Here is a 23,971-nt window from a genome sequence, read left to right on the forward strand (position 1 = left end):
AAGTGTATTAATACACACATTATATCAGGTAATAAAGGTACATGTACTTGTACTTGAATGAATGGCATTGGTACATGTTTACTTTACACCTCTGCTCCTCAACATTTTTTTGCAAATGTTGTACTTTTTTTTACTTCATTTATTTGACAGCCACGGTAAGATACATTTCACATTATACACAACCTATGAAGATTTAAGAAACTATAATGCATTATTGCGTTATTGATTAAATTGAAAAACAGTACATGCATTTGTCAGAATTAGCTCCACATTTACTAAGCAATCAAAGTGATAGAGTAAAAATATTAAGTATAAAAGATGCACTATATATACAATAAAATAACAGAGTAGAACATATTAAGTAAAATAAAAAATGCACAGTATAATGAAATAGAATAGTATTCATTTAACTTAAAATGCTGCCATAAAACATAACACTGCAAGGGACCAGGTTGCTGTCTAATGTACAGACTGTATATAATAAGTAAAATGAGTACTTTTACAGTATTGCTACTTTAATTTTAACCAAAGTAAAAGATCTTCCACTACTGGCCGACATGAGAAAGTGTGGACACTCCCAACCGCCTACAGAGGGCGGCAGAGCGTTGTTTACCGGAAGTACGTTGTTCAGCGAAGAAGAGTAGACAGGAAAGTGGTAAATGCTGGTAGCTCTGTAATGGCACTGTAGCTGGGAGTGTTTGGGCTTTAACAGGTACACGAAAAGAAAAGTCGAGAGTGGTTTGTAACTTGGATTTCAGTAAAAGTCTCCTTTAGCGGCACGATAAATATGTACAACGCACTGTCTGACCAGGACTTTTAAAAGCATTATTTGGTGAGTGAGTTTCTCACGACTTCCCCTTGCTCTGTGATGCTAATTTTGCTAACAACAGTGCTAATAGCGTGGGGCTTTCTCATCCAGGCAAAACAACAGCCTCCATTTCAATCATTGTCACTTGATAGCAGAGGCTCTATTATGTGTTGTCCCATTGCTCTCATTCATTGGCTCTGTTCACGTTTCCCAGCAGTAACGTTATTTAGTTATAAGAAGGAGCAGTGGAGTAACAGTTAGCAGTGCTCCTTGCAGAAGCCTGTTGATAAGTAACGTTATGTGGATGGTTGGGGACCCATTAGTTAAGTGTATATAAACAAATTATTTTTGAATCAATCAAATATTTGAAAGTCTATGGGCTTAAATACACATGTTTGTTGTTTTGGCATGTCAAAAAGGACTATGTGAATGTAGAAATGTTGAACTGAGGTCAGAATACTGTGTATGTGTCTGTGTGTGTCTGTGCGTGTGTTATAACGCTCTAATTTGGGGTATACGTCGAAAGTTTATTATTCTGAGTTGGCTAAATAAGGCTATACCTTTTTTCCTCCTATTCTAGGTCGATCATTCCCATTTGAAACATATTGCACATACCAGACAAGGAACCACAATCATTCCTTCCACAGTAAGTGAAAACAGTATTTTGCATGTTTTACAAGCACAACAATTAGTAGTCGTTAACACAGACTTCAGCCTCTAACTGGACTGTTTCGGCTGTACCACTTTCTTCAGCATGCTGACATTTTGACTGCACATTTTCCAATGTACTTTGAACGCCTGGTCTGACCAGTACACAACACACTTTTCTTTACAGTGGCATATCGACGTGGTCAAAAATCAATTAGGGAGATATATGACGAACGCTTCTCAGCAATGGATTCAAGAGAGGTAAGGGGAGATGTTGTTTTGCTAAATATATTAGTTAGACTAAGAGGGGAAAACTGCTGAGTCAACAATCTTTTATATCATGATGCTGTTTCTTAAGTCACATCCTTTTTTTTGACCATGGTAGGTCTTTATGGTAGTTTTGAGTAATCATTCACTTTTTCATCTTTTGTAGTTATTCTTTCGGGGCATATCAATGATCTCATGAAACGTTTGATCTCATTATGTCTCATAATGCTGTGGACGCTGTTATCTTTGTCTAAATTAGGTTGAAAAAACTATTATTTGTGTTGTGCAACTCTACAAACCAAGGTACACACTCAGCCCTTAGATTGCAGAGACTTATCTCAGGACATCTTTATTATGATTGAGCATGAAATCATCAAGGAATTTGGAGAAATTACTTGTCACACCTTAATTTAATTTAGGACAATGTTACAAACTAAACCTTGTTTAAAGAGAAGCTGTAATATTTTGTCATTTCAGGTGACTGTCCATCGAGTGGTTAATATTGTTGATAAGAGGAACCCTATGCCCCGGCCGCATGTGGAATTTGACGGCGGTTTTGATGATGACCAGTGGTATGGTGGGCCTCGACGTTACTACGATGAAAGAGAATGCCACGAAGAAGACAGTTTTCCATCCAATGACCGTCGCTACTTTGATGACAGCTTGCACGACAATTTTCGCAGAAATGCCCCGCAAAATGTAAGACACGTTTGGTTTGCATATTTTATAAACTGACTCTGTTTTGTGTTCCAGGTTCGTAAACAAGTGTAACTATAGCCAGAGCAGAGTGTTAAAGTGCTTTTGTTTTAGCTGATTAAATAGAAACATTAACAAATGGCACAACGATGCATCTGACTCCAACTTAAGTATGTCAGGAAGTTAACAACAGAATGGTCAATTGCATTAGTTTAATTGTTTTTTTGTCGTTCCCAATAACGTCACGATGTGTACATTGTATTTCCCAAACTTCTTCCTTCTTGTCTTTGCTGGTGCATTGCACTATATCTTTGTGCACTGCTGCCACTTGTCGATCAGTGGAATATGCTGAAACCACGAACAGGAACGTGTGCTGCGTTCCACTGGGAACCTTAAAGGGTTGTTGTAATCGTGATTTTGTTTTCAGGAGGGCCCGTACTCGCAACAGTCTTATGGCAGAGATGATTTGAGGCATCAGTTAGGCTCAAGGTAAGTCATAGTGATTGTTTTATTAATCGACACAGTTTTTCTTCACTGAAATGTTTGTGTAATGCATCCAACTGCCCACAAGGTGGAGGCAGAGTTCAGTCTTTTTAAACGTGAGTGTTGTCAGCTTGATAGGTGTTTGATGTGTGACTTTCCTGGCATGTGATATCATTGAGGGAATAAAATGGGTAAACCAAACTCATGTGTGTAAAATCACTTTCAAATGTATTTTTGAATTATGTTATTACACATTGTTGCCTTGGCAGAAAAGTATAACTTTAAAAAGAAAATGGAAAATATGATGAGCATATTGCAATGATCTGTGACCACGCTGCTCTTGAGATAAGATGAAGAGCTTAACCCCACACAATGCCGCTAAGTCCAGCATCAACACACTACTTATACATCAACAGACACTCTTCTCGCCCCGGCCACTTCAACATACCAACAGTTTGCGGGCCCGAGCTCCCCTTTCCAGGAGTCATACCAGGCGAGAGAGGGGGACAAAGGGCACTAGTGTCTACTCACTCAGTCAAACAACCCCTCCCCCCCAGCCCTCACCCCACCCTGAGAGGAAAAACAGCTGGACCACTCCCTCCTTAGTCAAACACCACGACACTTGTCAGATATTCTGAGCAAAGTATGTCTTGTGTCTCTTTTGGTCCTTTCTGCAGTGAAATTACACCAATATTGAATTCCTATTAGGTCAATTTAGGGTTCCAAATTACCCTAAAATCTCATCTGTTGAATGTATTTTTCACACAAAACAGGACTGTGGATTTGAACTCCCATCACGTACATTGGAAGCCCTTTAGGAAGAGATATTATAATGAACAGGAGGAACGATTACAACCACAAATGTGTACATAGGGGAAACCTCACTATTGTTTTAGGACAGACTTTAAAAAACGGTCACACACCTAACCCATCCATGTAATAATGCTCCATCATTTCTATCACAACAGTATAACAACAGTGTTTTGGTTTAAGTGATGCTCATGTCAAGAGCTTGCCTCTTACCTGATCCTATCTCAAAGACAACGAGGCAGGAATTCTGACCGTAGGATCCGTTCTTGCACACGGTGCGACAGTGGCCATGTTGACGAGGTGGCAAATATGAAACGATCTCAATCTTAGCACAAGACAGAATCCCCTGGCACTCCAGGCTCTGTAAGCCAAAGCAATGGTCACAGTCATAGGGAGTAATAGCGTAGCTTCTGCGGCTACGTGCGGCGACTCTAAAGCAACACTGTTATCTTACTGTAGCTATAAATGAAGCTCAAGGTGTGTGGGATAAACGTATTAATGTTCTGTAGTGGAGTCTTGGTGACACACACTTGAGGGGTTTATTGTGCTCCCTTGTGGAGGTTTTACCTGCAGATTTTACCTGCTTTGCGTGATTATTAAAGACAGCAAAGGGAATAAAGATGCAAAGTTGTTACTATTAGTTTGTTCTGTCTCTTGGGACCGACCATTGTTTTAAGGATTCATGACTCATCCAGTTATTGCATTGTTCTATTCATTTATCAGTGTATTGGCTCTCAGTAGAGTATGTTTCATAAGAGTATATACAATTTTAGTTTTCTTCCAATATAAAGTACAAAAAAGTTTTTCTGTGTCTGTCTTCTGTAGTCCACGGATGGCAATTAAGTGTTTGGCAAATGGCAGGCCGAGTCTTGGCTGCTTCAAACAAGGCCACGAGTCGTAAACGTTCGAGGTCTTGTTAGACCTGCTCTTTGTTTGAGAGGTGGCTCGAGTTCAGGCCGAGGTCATAACAACCAGGTGCCTTTGGGTCCTTTATACCTCTGGACCTAAAGGTTGTTGTCAGGACACACGGCTTCGGCCTGGAACATTGTGAAAACAAAGTACAAAGACGTTTCAGTGTTTGTGCTAAGACCTATCACGCATTTAGGTGGATGCTTTATTGCATTACATGGTTGAATAGCAAATTTGGTGACCGTGCTTTGTGACTTCAGCTTCATATTAAGGCTTAATCATGACTCTGCCTGCAATTGAAGACATATAGGAGTGAAAGAAGACCAAAATTGCTCCAACTGTCTGCCAACAGTTGCATGTTCCAAAGTGGAAGATTGCCTCAATTCAACAAATTGATCAGTGCCCCACTGAGACTGAATTTAAGTCTCTGTGGTTTTGTCTATTTATTCTGTTTCCATTACCCAACTGAAGGCGTTCTCTGACGAACACTTTGTATACATCATATTTTGCCTTGACTTTTCTTTAGCTGCAGAGCAGTCTCTCCAGAAATTGATTTTGGTCATTTTTGAGTCTGTGTTTTTATTTTTTTCCTGTTTTCCTTTAGGCACAGTGGCAGAAGTGGTCCTTATTTCCGCAGCAGAGGCCAAGTGTCAGGCCCTCCTCTAAGGTCAGTGTCACTGCCCTCACAGCCATAAAGTCTCCTAGAATACATTTATCAAACTGCCAACTCTGTTAGCAGGCAGGCCTTAAAATCAGGTGTTTAGTTTTTAAAGAGAGGGCTTCCAATCAACGTGACTAAATAAGTCCGTAACGAGCATTGACCAGGAGGCTATTGTATTAAATGACATTCAAACACACTAGTTATATCCGTCTCGGTGTGCACGAATATTACGATAGGGAGCATTAAATGAATCAACAACCCGTCACGCTGCGAGAGCTTTGTTTTTATGACTGCAGGAATTCTCCGCCTGTAGTAGCCAAACGTGAGCGCTCTCCTGGAAGGAGGGGAGCCCATCCACCTGTACCTGTCCGCTCTGGATCAAACACCAGCAGCCGGAGCTTCTCCCCGGACAGAGAGAAAGGCTTCACCTACCAGCAGGCCCAGCAAAGGCGTACGTATATATCAAGTCTCAGGTTTACCGATTTCAAAAAGCCCCCGTTACAATCTTGCACTGTGATCAGCTGAGGGGAATAACAGGAAGTGCTACCAGACAAGCAGGAAGGGTTGTTGCAATATTGCATTATTAAAAGCATATTTGTGTCATCCATGTCTCCACACCTACTCATGAATATCAATAATGAAACTGGGGCGTAATCGCAGGAATACAGAGGCAGAGAATGCTCTCTTTTATTCTGTTAAATGTGTTGCAAAGAACTAGCAGTGACGGACCGAGCTGTGTGACCGGCTGCCCGAGTGGATTGTACGACATCCAATAACACACTCTGTGATCGGCCACGTCGTGCAAAACCCGAAGGAGCACAGATATAAATAGGAGGGCTACAGAGTTGTGAATTCACGCGTATCTAGTTTGATGTTTGTCCTTGCAGCTGTTATACGCTCTGTAATGGCAACAAAAGAGAGACTTTTCCCATTTTCACAAAGGCATATGTATAATTATAATGTGTCAAGGCATTAAGCCATTCCAGGTGAAGCATCTGTTTTCAGAGGTGGTGTGTAATGTGAAGGGTCAGGGTGTGCTGAAACACGTTAGGATGTTAATTACACTAACACCACACACACTTTCAGAGGCTGGGAAAAAACAGATAGCCTTGGTTTATTGGGGTGGTTTGGTTTTGTATTCAGAACTTGACCTTTTCTTTAGTTCATGCGTTGGCTTAACAATGTCTTCAAAATGACTTTGGGTCTGTCACTTTACATGAGACTTCTACAGGGTTTACAACTTAAATTACCAAATGCTGAGCTAATGAAATTTATGGATTCTCATTTTACAAAATAAATCTAATTTAAAGTGATCTGGCGTAAGCAATGTTATTAGTCTGAGGCAAAGCAGTGGGGACAGTAACTCCTCCTGTGCTTTGATTTCTAAGACACATAAACATATTAATGCGGTGAGGGCTCAGCTCCATGTACCAGCCTTTGAAGACGCAATAAAACTGTGAGAAAACAGTCGTACCTCCCGACTCCACTCCCATCTGGGATACTAATTAGGCCAGCTCTGGGTTTTAGTGACTTTGTCCTGCACACACAAGCTGTATGCAACGTCTTTTTGCAAAAATCTAGGTCTATGATGATGACTATTATTGGCGAGTAACACAGGGGCTGCTGCAACATGGGCCCACCAACTGCAAGGCTATAGTCGAGCCTCAGGAACCAAACACCTGGATGCAGGCTGGACTCGCACCTTTTCTCTAGTTGCCCAGGCAGTGCGTTTACGTGCACTCAAGTAACCAGGTTATTTAGAGAAACCAGCATACGTGTAACATGTTTACACACATTGTAGTACATACATGCAGCACATCAATAATCAGATGTCTCCACTACCCCAAAGTTAGTTTGGACTTGTTGTTTATCTCTCTCTGGAGATAACCCTCACAGCACAGAAGTGCCTGAATTTAACAAACAGTTAATTGTTCAGCAGTGGAAAACCGACTTCCCATGCACATGCATAACTGTTAAGAGCCAATTAGAAACGCGGTTCCCCGTATACATGGCAGAGAACTCTAGCTGGGGAGATCAGCTTTCTCTAATCCCCGACCCCAGTTATGGAAACCAGGTTTACTGGAACGTTACTGAGGGTGCGAGGTGCCGGGCAGGTGGGGATACTCATGATCCCCTTTTCCCAAAACCGACAATCTGAGAAACACTCGTATGTTATACACAGCAATTGGCCCGAGAGGTAAGATGTACTCTGCTCTGTTATTGCCATTCAAACACTTACTGCATTAAGCCCCTCCTCCGTACGATGGCAGGCATTTCGCCCTTTAAAGCGCGGTCATTCGGAAGCGTTATAAACACTTACGCCTTTAGACATGTTCAAACACAATGTCATATTAACTAGTTTGTTTTAGGCATACCCAAGCCTCACAGTTTTATGTCTGTGTGGTCCAAACTACGGCGTCTGAGTATCCAGTCTTTGTGGGGTCCCAGAGAGAGAGCGCCACATGAGCGCTCCGTAGTCTTGCCGAGGGACTCGCATTAAGATGGAGATTATACCTTGGCTCACTCTAATCACTGTGGGAGATTCCTTTCGTAAAAACAAACAACTTGCTCATATTTGTTTGTTTTTTTACTAGACACATTGGAGCCGGCAAAGGACAATATTTCAATTTAGGCACAGCTGAACTCCTCGACCGCTATTGTGCGGGAGGATCCAACAAGGGAGTATTAAAAAACAACATTGATTTATACTTTTCAGCTGCCTCATAATGCCTTGGCTTCACAATTGTTCACAATGACAAGTGAGTCATTGTTTGATGTCTCACCGTAGAGAGTAATCGTTCCCCAGGGTGTTTAAAGAAATATACTATTTTCTAGTTATTAGACAGCACAGTGGAACGAGCTGAGCAACGTGTGGTCCCGGACCCTTTCCAGATTTGAACCGGGGATGCTGCACTTAACTTGGCCTGCGTCCCGGCTCACTGGCCCACCAGGAGGCTCCCCAAGGGTCTATTTAAATACAGAGCAAAATTAGAAAAAAAGGAATGCTGTGGTCGCCCTCACTATTGTTTTTAGATCAACCTCTTTTTACCTGCTTGTTTTCTCACTGTTCTTTCGTGATGCTCTCTCCGTAGATAAGACCAGCGTGCTGACGAGCCACACTCCCAGCAGCTCTGTGGAGGAGGAGGATCCTCACAGCTCTGGATCTTCAAAGGTAACACCAGCATTTGAGGGCAACCAGTATTGCTCTTACAAGAAACATTTTGCAACATTAGTCAACACACCACCACGGGTTTCTAATATTGCTATAAGCGTCAAACTTTCAGGTCTTAGATTGTTCTTGAATTAATCAAAAAGAAGAGTTGTAAACCGTGTCCTTGACTTCATCAACTGTGTTGTGGTGACAATGTAACTTTAAGATTTAACAGGACAGTATATAAATATGTAGTACATGTATAATCAACGGGACGAAAACGGACAAAACCACCAGTATGGTACAGTAAAGACTAAAATAACATAAAAAAAGAATATGCTCTTTGCTTTGTGGACATTTAGGTTAAGTGTCTTTTAACTGTAAGTATAACTGACCGATCTATTTGCGTCAGTGGGCTTCTACTTTGATCTTTGGCTGTACGGATCCTTTAATCACAGAGATGTACTGTACATGGCCCGTCTTTGCTGTTTACTGTTGACATGCAGCGTGCATAATGAGACATGTACCAAAACAAGACCTCAACACTCGTACGAGAGCAGAGTTTGTCTCCGTTTGAAACACTTTGAAATCAGAACCAGCTTCTAAACCGAGTGACCTCCGTTCTAACCCTTTAACCTTTGGCCCGCCAGGAAAAAACTCCTGCATCTGCAGCGGAGACGGAGGAGGTGGTGGCTGCCAGCATGGAGCCAAAGCCGACACCAGAGGAAGACTTCAAGGCTCGCCGGTCGGAGGCCATTAAGGCGAAGGCTCTGGAAATTGAGACGGTAGCAAGATTTTCTCCATGAAACGACCTCACTTCTGTTAATTCTCCATAATATACCTTGTCTCCGCTGTCTTTGTTAGATCCGGAGCTTTCTCCATTCCTATCACGGGGTCTCCTATATACTGCAATACCCCTTGACTCTTATTCACCACACTTAATATCCAGAGTCAAAGTGGTCACACAGAACATGGGCAACGGTCAGGGAGTGTGTCAGTGGGCAGTTGTAGAGAGAAACTAACAAACAGTATTAAATAACACACTTACTGTAGCACTTGTTTTTATACAGAAATCGGTAGCTGGGACATTGTAGCCCCAAAACGGAGGTTCCTATGAGTTCCCCTTACTGTGTTCTCTCCCCATGTTACACATGTGGGCCTTACCCTGATCTCGAGGTGCGTCACGTATCCAGACAACCCTGGTTCACACTGGTTTTACGATTTGGCTGTGAGTCAAGGGGTTGATGTAAAAGGCGTATATAAATGTGCCTTGGCTTGCTACGCGTAGTATTTAAGAAATCGAGAAACATTTTTTTGGGTGGAGAGAAGGAGGATAAGTCAGCAGAAAAGTCCTTAGCACCTCAGGTCGGGATGCCTCCTGTGGCCTGCTCTTTTCCCTACCCTTCATCGCTCCGCACTACAGTACCACTTATCTGTTCCCGTTAAAGCAGGGCAGGAATTGCCCTGCAGGATGCAGGTGGCCCACCCACAGTGTGGTACGTCTCTTGGCATTAGCACACACATGCTTACCCTGCCATTTCCAACTGCTTCTACAGATGTGGTGAGAGGCAGAAACCTCTACCGTGTCTTTTACTGTAACATCTGCCCCCAGGCGTCGTTAAACACCCACCGATCTATCGCTGCCGTGGATCGCCAGACTGAGCGGATCGGATAGTGGGCCGAGCTGGATCTCAGACCACCTCGTTTAAAGAAATGGCTCCAATCCACAGCATTTTGTGTAAAACAAGTGCGCAACACACACCGAAATAAACCACTCCATCATTTTCTTGTCTTTCCTAAATGGGGCTATTTGTCTGATCAGAACGGTCTTAATAGCCCTGGTAGCATGGGGCCGGATTATTTGGAAATGGATTTGTCACACCAGCATAGCTCATTGTTTTTCGGCTCAGAGCTTGATGTAATGCATACTTTGAGTGGGGGTTTCAGGGTTATAAATGAAATTAGCAACCACAAATTCATTGAAACAGTAAACATCCCCACTTATGACATCGCTTGTCATAAGATGTGTCAAAATATGTTACAGGCGTAATGACCAGCATGCAGTTGTTGCAACAGATGGACCAATGGAGCAATTTATCAATCTCGGCACTGACCACAGCTCAGCACAATCTGAGCTTGTAAAATGAGAATAACAACAACAACAACATCGAAAATATCTAGTCAATACTGAACTAAGTGCCTGGGAGTAATTTTCAGAGAAGTCCATTCCTCATCCCAATCACCGCAAATGAAACATATCCATTTCAACTATTAGCCCCTCCATCGAGAGGTCCGGTTTGCAGCTTGAGTGATTAGAATGGCTCTTTTAATATCCCCTAATGTGTACCAGCCCTCAAGTCATTACCCCGCTTCCCCTATTATGCAGGCCCCCTGCCTGCCTCAGTGCTCATTTGAACAGAGCCTCACTAAATGTCCATGTGAGTGCCTTATGTATAATCTCAGTCAACCTCTCCCCAACCTCTCATCCCCCACCCGGTACCCCAGCACCCTCCCGTCAGTATGTGCACAATTTGGACCTCCACAAACATCCGATTTGGGCAGAAGCCCACTTTTTAAGGCTCCTCCTTTTATGCCCCTAGTGTTGCCGGTTTCTCTTGGGGCTCCAGCCCGTCCTGTGTGGCCCCTTAGTATCAAGCTTAAAGATCAGCTCATGGCTCCCACTGAAGGAGAGGGGGGTGTTGGATTTAGGCAGAACCTCCCTGCAACCTTTTCTCACAACACACAGAGCACGCTCAGGTCAAAAGCACCCTTCCTGTTTGTTCAAGTAACGTGGAAGCAGTTTTTTACAAAAAATAGCAGGCTGTTTGAAGTCACTCCGCAATTGTTCAGTGCTGTAATAAATGTGGAGTGATGCTCCACATTTAATATACACACATCTTTATCACGCATTTATATGCACAGTCATGCGCATGTAAGCACATGACAGCTCTCAGTCTTCTTAGCTGCGGTACCAATAAGGGAAATCTCTTCATTTGAGTTCATCGTTCATTATAAGGCCACTATTTCCAACCCCGTTCCATAAGGCTTTCTAGTGTGTAAAACTGTGTCTACGGGATATAATGAAGTGAAAATGTAATCACTGGCAACAAAGGCTGTAGCTTGGGAAGCTTTTGTTTTGAAGGAGGCAAACATAATCAACCGTAAGTGATTAGAGGGGTTGTGGTTTGTGGGACACGCACCACATGTTAGTGTCTCATTCAGCCCATGTTTCCTCTTGCATCTTCAAACCTGGAACCCATCTTTGCCTCTGCGAAATAATTCTCGCTCAAAGGAGAGATCTGCACTCAAAGAGGTAGAGGTGTGGAAATCCACCCGTGAAGATCATGTGAAACGCTTAAGAATAGCCTGTGAAGGGACTCGTACATGTAGAGCATGAAGACAGAAGGGTAACCTGTGCTGTGGAATGAGTTTGACCCTGAGCTTATAGCTGGCCACACATGTCGTGAGTCTTTCGCTTCCTTGTGGTCGGTGGCTGAAGACTATCATTACGCGGGGGCCGCGAATGCGCTTGACATGATCTGCAGACATTAAATCATCAGCAGTGAGTCCAAACATCTCCCACAGTCTCTAGGATATTCCTGTCGGAGTTTACTCCACTCGCCTTCCTCCGTGTGTTTACAATGCGTGTTGTGATAAAGTGATATAATGACCTGTGTTGTTATAATACTCATAGTTGTCACAGTTTTTCACCCTACCAAAATATTTGATACATTTTTCTGGTTCCGATGTCATGTCCCCGTACCACAGAATGTGGGTTAGGGATGCGCGTATGAACAGATTGGAGTGCATCAACTATCTGAACATGCTGTTGCTTGTTCAGCAGGGGAGTTATCAGCGGGAGAGAGTGAGAGAAATAAAAATGTTTAAAAAAGCCATGAAGGAGGACTGACGTGATCGAGGTGCTGGAGGCATCTGGCATCATTGTAATAAGCGGGTAGAGCAGAAAATGGAGACCCTTTATTTTCTCCCTTTGTGTGTGTGTGTGTGTGTGTGTGTGTGTGTAACTTTATAATTTCTCGTAACCTTATTTAGCCTACTTCGGTCCTACAGGTGCGCTGAATAGCCTTTCTTTTAGCCAGTGAGTGGTTCCCATGTGGCACATTGTCTCCATCCTTATTGTTCCAAACTGAATGTCGTATTATTTTTGTTTCTTTGACCTTTTCTGTGTGTTTAAAGCACCACCCAGACGAGTTCCCTCCCAGGTTTCGATGGAAGAGATCATCTTGATACGGACTGTGGTTTCTTTACAAAGTGTAGTGACGGCCATACACAGACATTACAAACACCATGAAATAATCACCATTTACAGTGAAGTCATGTGACAGGGATATAACAAATATACAAAAGCTCTTGTGAGCGCTATACAAATTGATGGATACACGATCACGAGTTAGCCTGGATACACATTGTGTAATGTGTGTCTGGGCAAAGTAACAGCAGCTGTGGTTTTTATATTTCCCCATAACTGACAGAACGCTGGAATGAAGCCGTTTTAACCGGTTAACCTCACATTCTGCTCAAGACTGGACTCTGATTTAAGTTGACGGGCAGCATTTTTCTTTTCAAAGTTAACAGCGCTGATGTTTCTTTGTGTGTTTTATTACATTTAACAGACAATTAATGTTCGATGAGATACTGTCAACTCATTTTTGACCCGCACAGCCCACATTCCTAAAATGGTTATGCGGTGAACATGACACAGATATACAATTCCTCTTAGGAAGCTGCACCCGTTTAGACCACTACTTTGAAGAAGTAAGTCATATCTCCTGCCACTTCAGCAGGATTGATGAAGTGGTTACCTACAGCCGATTGTAAAATACAAAGCATATTCTGTAAATGTAGATGTTTTAGAGAGATGATAGTAATTGGATTGGATTTCTTATTTGTAGTGGCCAAGTGAGTGGTTGTCTTGAAGCCACAGAGAAGCCTTGTGTCTGCCCCGGTGACTCTAATTTGAGGGGAGAGGTGATCTGGGCTGCATTAACATAACCCTGGAGGACCCTGATGTCCCAGACTGCTCCTTCACAGGCTGGTGGAGCCCTAAACATCTAGGGTGGCTTCAGTGCAGGGCCCCACATTTAGTCTTTTCTCCCCAGGTGATAAAGATGTTGTGAGCTTTGCACCTGGGACTCTAATAAAGGACAACAGCCGTTTTGGGTGAGCAGTAAAATCTGAGAGGGATGTGAGAGCTTGTTACAATGTGGTGTGAAAGAATGCTACAGCACCAGTAACGCACTCTGACACCTCGTGTCCCCTTTGTTCTGGGCGGACATGCACTTGAATGGGCTCGCATACACACATTCACACACCTGTTTCATGGAATTCACCGATTTTACCAGAGCTGGGTTCATTAAGTTCACAGTCAGGCGTTGATATAAGAGCCGGTCTGTAGTATTCAAAGAGCTCTCGTATAGAGGTGCTTACTTATTTGCGAGGTCAATTAAAATTCCCCTTTGTATATTGTTTATTCGGTATGCATATACGTGTTCTATGTGCATAAAATACAAACTAATTCAGTCATATGAGGTGGTTGGTTGGCCAAAGATTTAGAAGAATACCGGACTTCCAGATTGGGTGTTATCTAGAACGGTCCTACAAAAACATTGACCTTTGGTTTCTACACTGTGTACTTCATTTTTATCATCATGGACATTGATGTCCCTAACATGGTTGTTTTGTGTGCAGCATTACAGGAAGGACTGTGAGACGTTCCGCACAGTGGTGAAGATGTTGGTGGCCAAGGAGCCCAGTTTGGATAACCTGCTGCAGGCTCCACTGGATGAGAACCTGTTGGAGATCAAACAGCGCTGCCTAGATGCCCTACGGCACTTTGTGAAGGAGCTGGACGAGGTCTTAAAGCAGCCGGACACCTCAGCGTAAGCCACAAGTCACAACACTGAAATGTGTTTTTTTCACATGTATTATTAAGAAAAGACAGAATATCTGGCAGTGGCACTTTTCCACACGCTGAAAGATAAATTGGATTTTAGACTCAATGCTCGATCGAATAGTTGTTCAAATGGCTGTGTGGTGACATGCAGTATTATGAGTACAAACAAAGCTTCTTGTGTGTAAGATTCAGCTGCATTTTTATCACAAACGATGTTGTGGAAAACCTATGAAATGGTATTACGTTTAGTGGATTACAGATGAAATTTTAAATAGATCTAAATGAAATATTTACATGAAACGTTCCTATCACAACCTTCTACTCGGTCTTAAGTGATATGAAGCGTATTGTGCTTCCAGTAACTGTATTTAGATGAGGCAGCGCCGTGCAACTAACTGTAACAAGCACTCCCATACCAGTATTGAAGGTGCCAACTCCATGTGGGTTTTTTTTTCAGTGCAGTGCTATTTTATATATTAAGAGTTTTTATACTGTATGTATGTAGATCTTGAATGTTTTGTCTTATGAATTGTCAAACACCTTGTGAATATCATCCTTTTCTAATAAAAGCTGAAGCCTTGAAATTGTTTCTTGTATCCATGAAGTACTTCTGTGCAGGAAAGACGCAAATTACAAATCATGATATATAGATAGTTTTATTACAATTATCATCTATCTCAGCCTTATATTCCAGTTTGTACATTTATACAGATTACAATGATTTGTTAATACAGTGACCCATAAATACACCACTCAACAAGGCCTGTTAATACACACAGTGTTTCTCTCATGTTAGCGCTGAACAAGCCTGGAAGAAAACATGTTTGAAGAGCTTGGGTCAGAGTCAACTTGTCACTTTCTGACAGCCTCATGGAAAAATGGCTCTCTGTACCAACTGTCAATAGTTAAATGTTAATGGCTTTATGCTACAAAGCACGTCGTTAACGCAAGGGTATAAAAAATAGCCATTTTGGGTTGTTTTTATTCTACAATATATACATTAATATCGTCACTGTTAAATAAAGACAAGTTTAGATGGTGGTTTATAAATATGCATTACTCTAGAATACTTTACTGGCAATGTTTGCAATGATATGCATACACCTATGAAGGACTGGGGTCTTATACAGACACCTTGGTAAATTGAGTGCTGTGAAACCTTTAAAAGCAAGCCGAGTGTTATCGCATTTTGTACAGTGTACATGAGAGGCAGAGGTGAGTGGCAGAGCGTTATCCAACGCTAAGGATAAGTGTAATGAAAGTCTATGAAATTATACAGTTTTTCCCCTTGTGCCCCTTCTTCTTTTTGGACTTAGTCCGTAGGCCATAAGGAGTAGAGGACATCCCTGCCACAGGGCTGGGCAAGTCCTCAGTGTAGTAGTGTCTCTGGGGCCTGGGCTGAGGGATGGGCTGACCCAGGAAAAAGCCTTCTTCCTCAGAATCAGAGGAGGAAGAAGAGCATGTGGAGCACCAGTCATCATCATCCCCATACAGCTCCAAGAACCTCCCCATGTTTTGGCCCTGTAGCCCGTAGTCTGACATGGCAGCAGGACTGGGGTGGCCATGGAGGGCTTGGTGCCCCTTGGGGCTGATGGCGGCCCCTCTGTGGTCCACTTTGTAGCACATTTGGGCCCTCTCCTTGGGCAGAAGGTGAAGAGCATTGTCAGAGCGAGACTTGCGACTGCGATGCCTCCTGTGGTGGTGATGGTGGCGACCAGACTGAGGCTCCTGGCCCTGCTCCTCAAAGTGGTACACTCTCCGGCGAGTCCGTTCACTCATAGGTGGTTGGCGCACTGGGAGATCGCAATAATGGCCGTTGTCCACCACGTCATCAGAGAACTTGACTTGCTGCGGCCTGGATTGTGAACGTGTCCTCCTGAGGGCAGGGACATGAGGTTTGATTCTGTCCGCTGGCAGAGGCACCTCCTCTTCTTCTGGGACATTTTCCTCCACCTCCTCCTGCTCTGATACAAGGCTCTTCAGGGAATTTGCACTTCTGTGTAGCATAGAGGAGTTGAGGGTTCCCATGTTGCTGCTTTTCTCACAGTCTTCTGTCTCCAGTTCATGGAAGCCTTGCAGGGAATATACCAAAGGTCTATCTTTACTATCACCATCTACTGAGGCCCCTGGAGGGAAGAGAGAACAAATTATACAATGTTTGCACAAGTGTCATTGTCATCTCATAAAAGAATATTTTCTAGGATCTGATGCATCTTGTCGCAGCGACTCACCGGTAATATTGGAGAGTGCCAGTGAGTCCATAGAGTCTCGAACACTCTGATCCGTCTTCTTGAACTCGTCTGTGATGCACTCCAAGGAGTCATTGTACCATCGTGGGTCCTCTCCCTGGAAGCCTCCTTCAGCCCCATGATCCAGCTCCAACTCCTGGATCTTTCTGCTGCTCGCCGGACCCGGGTGGCTACCATAGGCTGAGTCCCCTAGCCCATCCTGTGACTGGGCCCAGTACATGTCAGCCTGGTACTTCTTACTGGCCAGACTCCCCCTTCCTCCAACACCACCAGTGCCATCTTTTGATGACTCCTGCTTTGACTTGGAATCCTTGTCAGCAATCCAGAAATCTGTGGGTCTGGAGTCAATGGCTTGCTGGAAGGCCCCATGTTCCCCAAACTTTAATAGCAGCTGAGTCATGTAGTCTTCATGTTCCGCCCACTCCTCCTCCTCCTGGTCCTCAGGTGCCTCGGTCTCCTCGCCACGTTCCCTCCAGAAATGCTCATCAGACAAGTTCAAGTGGGCAAGCTTGTTGGTCAGGGTGTCGTCAGCATTTCCGCTGAAGCCAGGGAACTTATAGTTGACTGAGGGGGAGAAGAGGAGCGACTGTCGGCATTGGTCGGCTGAGCGACTGCTCTTGCCCATGCGCACACTGCGCCGGGATTCACGTGAGCGGGCTGACTGGAAGGCAGAGTCGGAGGAGTCAGAGGCATGCACGTCTTCCCCGAGACTGCAGGCCTTGGAGCAGTAAATACGGCCCTGGTGTGGCAGGAAGGGGCAGCCCAGGAGAGAGCTCTTACACTGGGCACAGCTGAAGCAGCTCTCAATGGCATGCCAGTGGAGCCCTTCATAGGTCATCTGAGCATGATCGACACCTGGAAATCGGGATATGTTGAGATGGTTAGCAATACTACTAGACAGTCATGCCGAAGTGTTTTATCTGAACTCTAGAAAATCATCTTCTTACCAATGTGTTCCCCACAGGCCTCACAGTACTCTGCATAGAGAGACTCAAAGCAGCCACAACAGTATGGTCTGCCGTCCTTCATGATATAGCGCTGCCCCCCCAGGATTGTCTCGCATTCAAAGCAGGCAAAATGCTTCATGTGCCAATGGCGGCCTTCTGCCTCTGTGCACTCATCAGCAAAGATAATCTGTAGACATAAATGTACACTGGATGAAACAAAACTGCCAGCTTTTGCATTCCTGGCTAACATCAATCTATTTATTTATATATATTGGATTTATGCATAGCAATGGAGATATAAATTAAATGTTTTTGGTATCCCTAGTTTAATTCGGAATGGCCAAAAACGTCAAACACTGGATGTTTTTTCTTTACTACATTGTTTTGTCTCAGTATTCCAGTCTGGTGGTTTTACCTCGTCGCAGGCTGAGCAGCGTGGTTTGAGTAGCTCAGCATGGTGCCTTCCACAGTGGATTTTTCCATCATGGTAGAAGTAGATCAAATCCACCAGCACTTCGCTGCATGTGGAGCAGGCAAAGCATGCGGGGTGCCAGCACAGCCCAGGGCCCGCCCTTGAGGAGAACACTGCCATTTCTCCACCGTTGATCTTTTCACCACACTGCAATATGCGGACACATGGCTTATTATAACATCCTGTAATGACTGTTGTTCCAAAATATTCTGTCATAAAATAATCTGAATCCTGCAGAGGTGATTATATCTGTCAGATATAGCTCTGGCTTCAAGCCCACATGTGCTCCTAATGTAACACAAAGCCTAGCCCATAGAAACTACAGCATCATATTGAGGTTGTAAATAACTGCACTCCCAGAGTGGCCTTTCTGCATTATATGAGGAGATATGTTTTTACATCAACTACAGTGACTTTGAATAGGATGGACAATTATAAAGAGGAAAACCAGAGACAGCATAGATTTCTATTGGAGAGTTACATCAATGGGACTATGTTTTGACAAGGTTTATGGGCACCCTCTGGCTGCTCAATAATCATTGTAAATACTAAGTGAAACACTTGTCATGAGCCACTCCAAACCACTCAGCAGTGATGTCTGTATGGCTGCAAACCCAGCTTCTGTTTGGTATCTCTTAAATAGCATGGCTGACACTGAGATATTTACTTCAGCTTTATTTCTGGGTTGTAGCTAAAACTGGATTCACATTAGCCAAATATCAAATAATGTCCATGAAGCTGTACAGAGGACAGGCAGTAAACCTTTTTTTTTTTTAGTACCAAGGTTGACAAAGGCTTTTGTGTTTTGAAAGACTATAGCCTTGACTTTAAAACAACTATCCCAGTCCTCTCACAGTCGTAAATGATACATGCAAGTCAGGGAACTTACATGCTCACAAATGCTGTTCAGAAGATTGCGGGGCAGCAGTTTCAGTGTGCCCCTTCCCAGTGCTTCCTTCTTCCTCTGGACACTGAACATAAGCAGCTCCTTCTTCTCCTCCTCACTGAGGGACTGGCAGTAACGCACCTGGGGAAGGAAAGTGATAAGTTACGGGTACGAAGGCCAATTTCACAATCACACAATGACTGGGATTCCTTCTTTTAAAGGTCTAATACAGTAAAAAAAACCTGCTTTTTCCAAGTGACCTTTTTGGATTACGCCCTTTTGAAGGACCCAATTGCAAGACTGTCGGCCACTAATAAAGGTTATAAACTTAGGTAGGTATGAGAGAGGGCAGAGTGCATACCAGAGCATGCTGAACAAAGGCAATTCTTGACCCCTGCTTGGCCTTCTTACACCCCCTACATATCTCCACCCACAGTCCCTGATTGAGAACATCATTTTTACAACAGGCTTTTTTGATGTTTCCCAAGAGGGAAAGCAGACGTTTACACAAACAAGGCCTGTGTTTAGAGTGAAATCAAGAGGACGGGCAACAAAGGAAGAGACAGCCAAGTCGAACTGTGGTGCCACTGCGGTGGTGGCATCACATAAAGCCTCTTTCAACCAGCAGCCCCTCTCTCCCGCTGAGCAGTCCTTGTAAAGAAACACTGCTATGACAGGAATCCTGCTGGTGGGGGCTCCTGGCAAACATCATAAAATCATCAACTCAAAAGTCACATTGTGCCCACACTACACGTCTACAAGATTGTGGAACAAAAATCCCCCAGTGGGATGTCAACGTGAATGCCAAGGGCTCACATTAGTGGGGTGGCATGGAGATGGGGAGGCTGTTAACACCGTGGGTTTGCGGGCAGATACGGCCACTCAAACAAAATGGAGAATAAATCTTTTCTGCAGCCGCGTGGCTTACATGAGAGGACGTGTTGGGGTGAATTTTATGTTACTTGTATTTATGCACACGCACACAAAATATTCTCACCTCATTATCATGCGGTGGAAGTTGGTAGAGGAGCTGCTTGATTCTAAACTTCTCTCCCGGACTGCTCACGTAGGGAATCTTATCCTCAGGCAGACAGGAGAAATATAACTGGACCTGGAGAAATCATGGCATGGAGTAAGAAGATGAGGCATAGAAGCATTGTCTAGGTACTTGCACGAGGACACAGCTGAAAAATATTTAAAAAATCCAAATATATCATTGATGATGAGAACAAAAACGTATACGGTTCAATGAATCCCCACACAAGACAAATGAAACCCGTTCCAACTTATATATTTTCAAGAATGCGTGGTTATCAATCTGAACATATAGCTCTTTCTTTGGTTCCCCAAGAGTTTAAAGGCTTTTTTTTTTTCTTTTTTTTACCCAAATCTTCATCCATGGAATTGCAGCAATACATTCTTGTTATGATCTTGGACAGAGCAGCCCATATTTATGAAGACAAGGAACCAGAGAGCCGACAGATTCATTTGTGATGAGACACATTCCGGGACAGCTTTGTGTAAAATCTATGACTTTGTGGAATCAAAGTGTTTGCTTGAGTTTTTCCCGAACCCCCAAATCAGCTTTATTTCAAAAGCACAACACATAGCATTGATGCTCATTGGTGATGGCTCTGGAAGAATCATTCTCTTCATAAATCTGCACTAAAGAAGTCAAAACAGGTCAACAGGTCAAATCAGTTTGAAGGTTGTATATCCAGTCATACGCTTGTCTCTATAGGGACAGGACAAAGCAGCCTGTCTCTGTGGCACTTTGACCCTTGGGGCTGACAACTGAAATATAAACTTTATGAGGGAGGGGCTATTACAGCCGGCCAGATAAAGAGGTGGGATGTGCTGGTCTTGTGTGTTGGGGGGGCTTCCTGCAGCTTTGGCCGTCTAGAGGGGGGTTAACAGCAATTTACCCTGACAATCAACCTAGCGTTTGCCCCCCGCCATAAATTATGCACCTTTCCATGCTGCTATTACCCCTCATCCAGCTCCCGAGGGGCTGGGGAACAGTCAGCTATCACCCAAGCCCTATGTGTGTCTTCACTGTAATGATGACCCATAATACATGGCCCATTCAGGGAAATGGCTGCACTAAAGGCATCACAGTTGACCCATGCACTTCTAAAACAAAACGCCCTTCATGTTAAGGAGTTAAGGTTCTCTGTCGCTGCTAACCCTTCTTTATTTTGCCCATCTCCCCCTCATTGCTTCCATGTGTGTTGTTTAACTAGGGAAGCGGGATGGAGAGAGAGATGCAGAGGGGGAGAGAAACACAGAAAGAAAAGAGAGAGAAATGAGTAGAGAAGAGAGGAAAAATGCAGCCGATTTGGGAAAAGTGCCACATCACACTGGCTGCCCTGCAGACACATCTAACAGCCCTGCCTGTGTTTGTGGAGGAGAAGGCTTGTTAAAAGACAGCCCCTCCGTTCCTGATCCTGCCAGCAGCAGTCGGCGCAGCCCACCAAGTCTTCCTCCTAACAGATCTCTGATAATCACAAGCAGACTTTGCCATACCGCAGTTTGTAAATAAAAGTACACACATCCTGCCTGTAAGTGGCTGCCTGGTGGAGCCTGACAAGTCTGCCTAAAACAAAGGGACCAAGAAATATGTTGTCTGTCCCATAAGTGCCAGTCTCCTGACACTCTAGAATGGTATGTCCCTCAGTGATGTGCTGAGTAGCATTTATCTGGGCCAGGCAAATGGGCTAAAAGGGAAAATCAGGTCAGGTCTGTTTTTACTCTCCGTCAGGAGAATAGACAATTATTCACTGTGGTAAGGATTTGTGAACCAATGAAATAGGTATTAAAGAGAATAATATTATACAGTAAGTTTTCTTTGTAGGACATTTGATTTCATGAACAATAGCAATAAAAATAGTCCATTGAACGCAATTTCTCACCTGTTCAGGCCTAAGGCCAGGTGGAACCCAGGCGTACTCCTCCAGCGCACAGCCTGAGTCATCGTCGGAGGTGGAGCTCCGCTGGAAGCCAGAGGTCAGCTTACTGACTTTGTGCTCCATCATCAAGTCTCGCTGGCGTGCCCCGCCCTGGAAGCCAGCCGCCGACACTGCCGCACTCGCCAGGCTCATCAGGCTCTCTTTTTACTGGACAGACAAAGCAAAAAATAGAAGGATGGGGAGGAGGAAAGGAAGAGAAATTGGGGTGAAGATCGGAAGAGGGAGGAAAAGAAAATGAAATGTTGGTTAACAAGCTATTACATCAACCAATAATGCTGTCCTCACTCCATCTAATCCAGTTCTCTAATGTCAGAGCCATTCCACTAAATGTTAACCACTGGCTGAATCACACCATCTCTTTCATGAGGCCCACAGCCCCCCCCCCCCCAGAAGCCCATTATGGTATCTGAGCAAGCTTTTCTTGGTTCACTTCTGGTGATGAGTCTACTTCATAAAGGCACTCATAAAGAGAACTATACCCTTTCACTGCTATTGTGGTGGCAGTTAAACATGTGCCCTCCTCGTGTGGCTTTTGAGGATATAAAGGCCATTAGGAAATTCCCAAAACTTCATGAGGTGACGTCTGATCTCATTATAGTGACAATAACAAGCAGTTAGCTATTCATATATACATGGCGAATTCAGAGTTGCTCACATGTACGCCCAGCTTTGGGCAATGTTGCACAGACCTCACATTCCTTTCCTATACTGTAATTCATTGTGCCATCAACTCCAAAGCAAGAACAACACCAGACACTGGCTGTTAAATCTTTAGGTTTCACCTTATCTGTGGAGCTTGGGCCTGAATGAGTCATCATTCAGCCTGTTGAGATGCTACGTCATACTTTGCCCCAAGAGAGGGACACCTTCTGGGATCTGATGCAGGCTTGATCAGTTGAACCTGAGGTCCGTATAAACACAGGCTTGGCCTTAAGACAGGGCCACCATATGGGGAATGTCCACAAGCCTCATCTCCCCGTTTTCTTTGGACTGTTTGTTTTCCAACCTGCTGCAGCGAGTGTCTGATCATCCTTTCATCTTTTAGATGGACAGAACAATGCCAGACAGGTGAAGCAGTAGAGAGGGATGATAGAGGGGGAGATGGATGGATGGGGATACTCTGATGGATACCGACAATGCCACAGAGGGGGAAAAATAGAGCAAGGAGATCAAAGACTGTCACAGTGTTGATCTATGTGTGTGGTGGCCAAAGTCACTGATGCTTTACTTTACATCCGCACATAGCTGAACTGCTGTAGTAACAAAGACAGAAACAAAGTAAACTAGCGCTAAGTGGATAAAATAAAAATAAAATTAAAAATGAACTACTGTAATCTTTACTGTCAAGTAAACCGATTCAGTAACATCTGTTAAGTAGCAATATCGGTCTGAAGTTTGCTAACATTAGCCACAATGCTACTGGTCATACCAGATACCATGAGCTCACCCCTATAAGCCTACTTTAATTCCTGTGCTGCTGTTAGCTTTGCAGGACCAAGCAGACATGGAGATGATGAATGTGTGTCCAGTTGTGGTCATCTCTCACAGGCCAAGGGCTCTAGCTGAGATCAAATGGGAGCCCAGCCAGTGTCCAGCAGCCTGGCCATTACACCACCTCCCCCAGAGCCTCTACCCCCTATGGCCGGCAAGACAGCTGAGAAAACCAGACACACTTGAGGGCAGCCTTTGAACACCGGTGTGACAGTAAAGGGGCCTGAAAATCTGTGCTTCCTCCTGGAATGATATATATGCCTGGCTGCCCCTGGGAGCGTGCGGCTCCTATGCACACATGAAGAGGGAATGCACACATTTATGCTACTGCCAACACTGAAGCAGGCGTGCAGACTCGTAGACACGGGCTACCATAGGCTAAGCTGGTCCACACACACACACACACACACACACACACACACGTACAGTAACAGCAACACCCTGTTAGAGTCTGCTGCATGCTTGTCGTTTAGTGACAACTCTTTCTGAGATAGTGGCACACCAGACCCTCCTGTGACTGATTAACTGCCGCACACACGGCATGACAGGCGAGGTGGCTACTGGCTATTCATATCAACTCATCTTCCTCAAGGACACGTCTGTGGCCTCG

At 44.1% G+C, this 23,971-nt stretch overlaps 2 protein-coding genes across 3 annotated transcripts; one reads left to right on the forward strand and one right to left on the reverse strand.

The window, feature by feature from the left end:
* Positions 1-603: 603 nt before the first annotated feature.
* LOC142947665 (uncharacterized) lies at positions 604-14,934 on the forward strand. Of its 2 annotated transcripts, none has more exons than XM_076089406.1 (10): positions 604-712; positions 1,389-1,454; positions 1,644-1,717; positions 2,201-2,422; positions 2,847-2,908; positions 5,226-5,288; positions 5,579-5,733; positions 8,375-8,454; positions 9,084-9,218; positions 14,143-14,934. In XM_076089406.1, coding segments are annotated over exons 2-10 (987 nt in total). In that variant the 5' UTR covers positions 604-712; positions 1,389-1,453; the 3' UTR covers positions 14,338-14,934. The 2 variants fall into 2 exon arrangements, with proteins under 2 accessions (XP_075945521.1, XP_075945522.1); XM_076089407.1 differs by having other exon boundaries at positions 642-832.
* A 676-nt stretch (positions 14,935-15,610) lies between these two features.
* Positions 15,611-22,002, reverse strand: prickle1a (prickle homolog 1a). Its single transcript, XM_076089967.1, has 7 exons — positions 21,814-22,002; positions 19,899-20,012; positions 18,905-19,042; positions 17,959-18,162; positions 17,544-17,730; positions 16,579-17,451; positions 15,611-16,473 (listed from the first exon to the last, which is right to left on the reverse strand). Exons 1-7 carry the CDS (start codon positions 22,000-22,002, stop codon positions 15,611-15,613), a joined length of 2,568 nt encoding a protein of 855 aa, XP_075946082.1.
* Positions 22,003-23,971: the final 1,969 nt, after the last annotated feature.

The sequence above is a fragment of the Anarhichas minor genome, unplaced genomic scaffold, assembly GCF_050575085.1.
Source record: "Anarhichas minor isolate MPS153535 unplaced genomic scaffold, ASM5057508v1 ptg000011l, whole genome shotgun sequence".
Taxonomy (NCBI): Eukaryota; Metazoa; Chordata; class Actinopteri; order Perciformes; family Anarhichadidae; genus Anarhichas; species Anarhichas minor.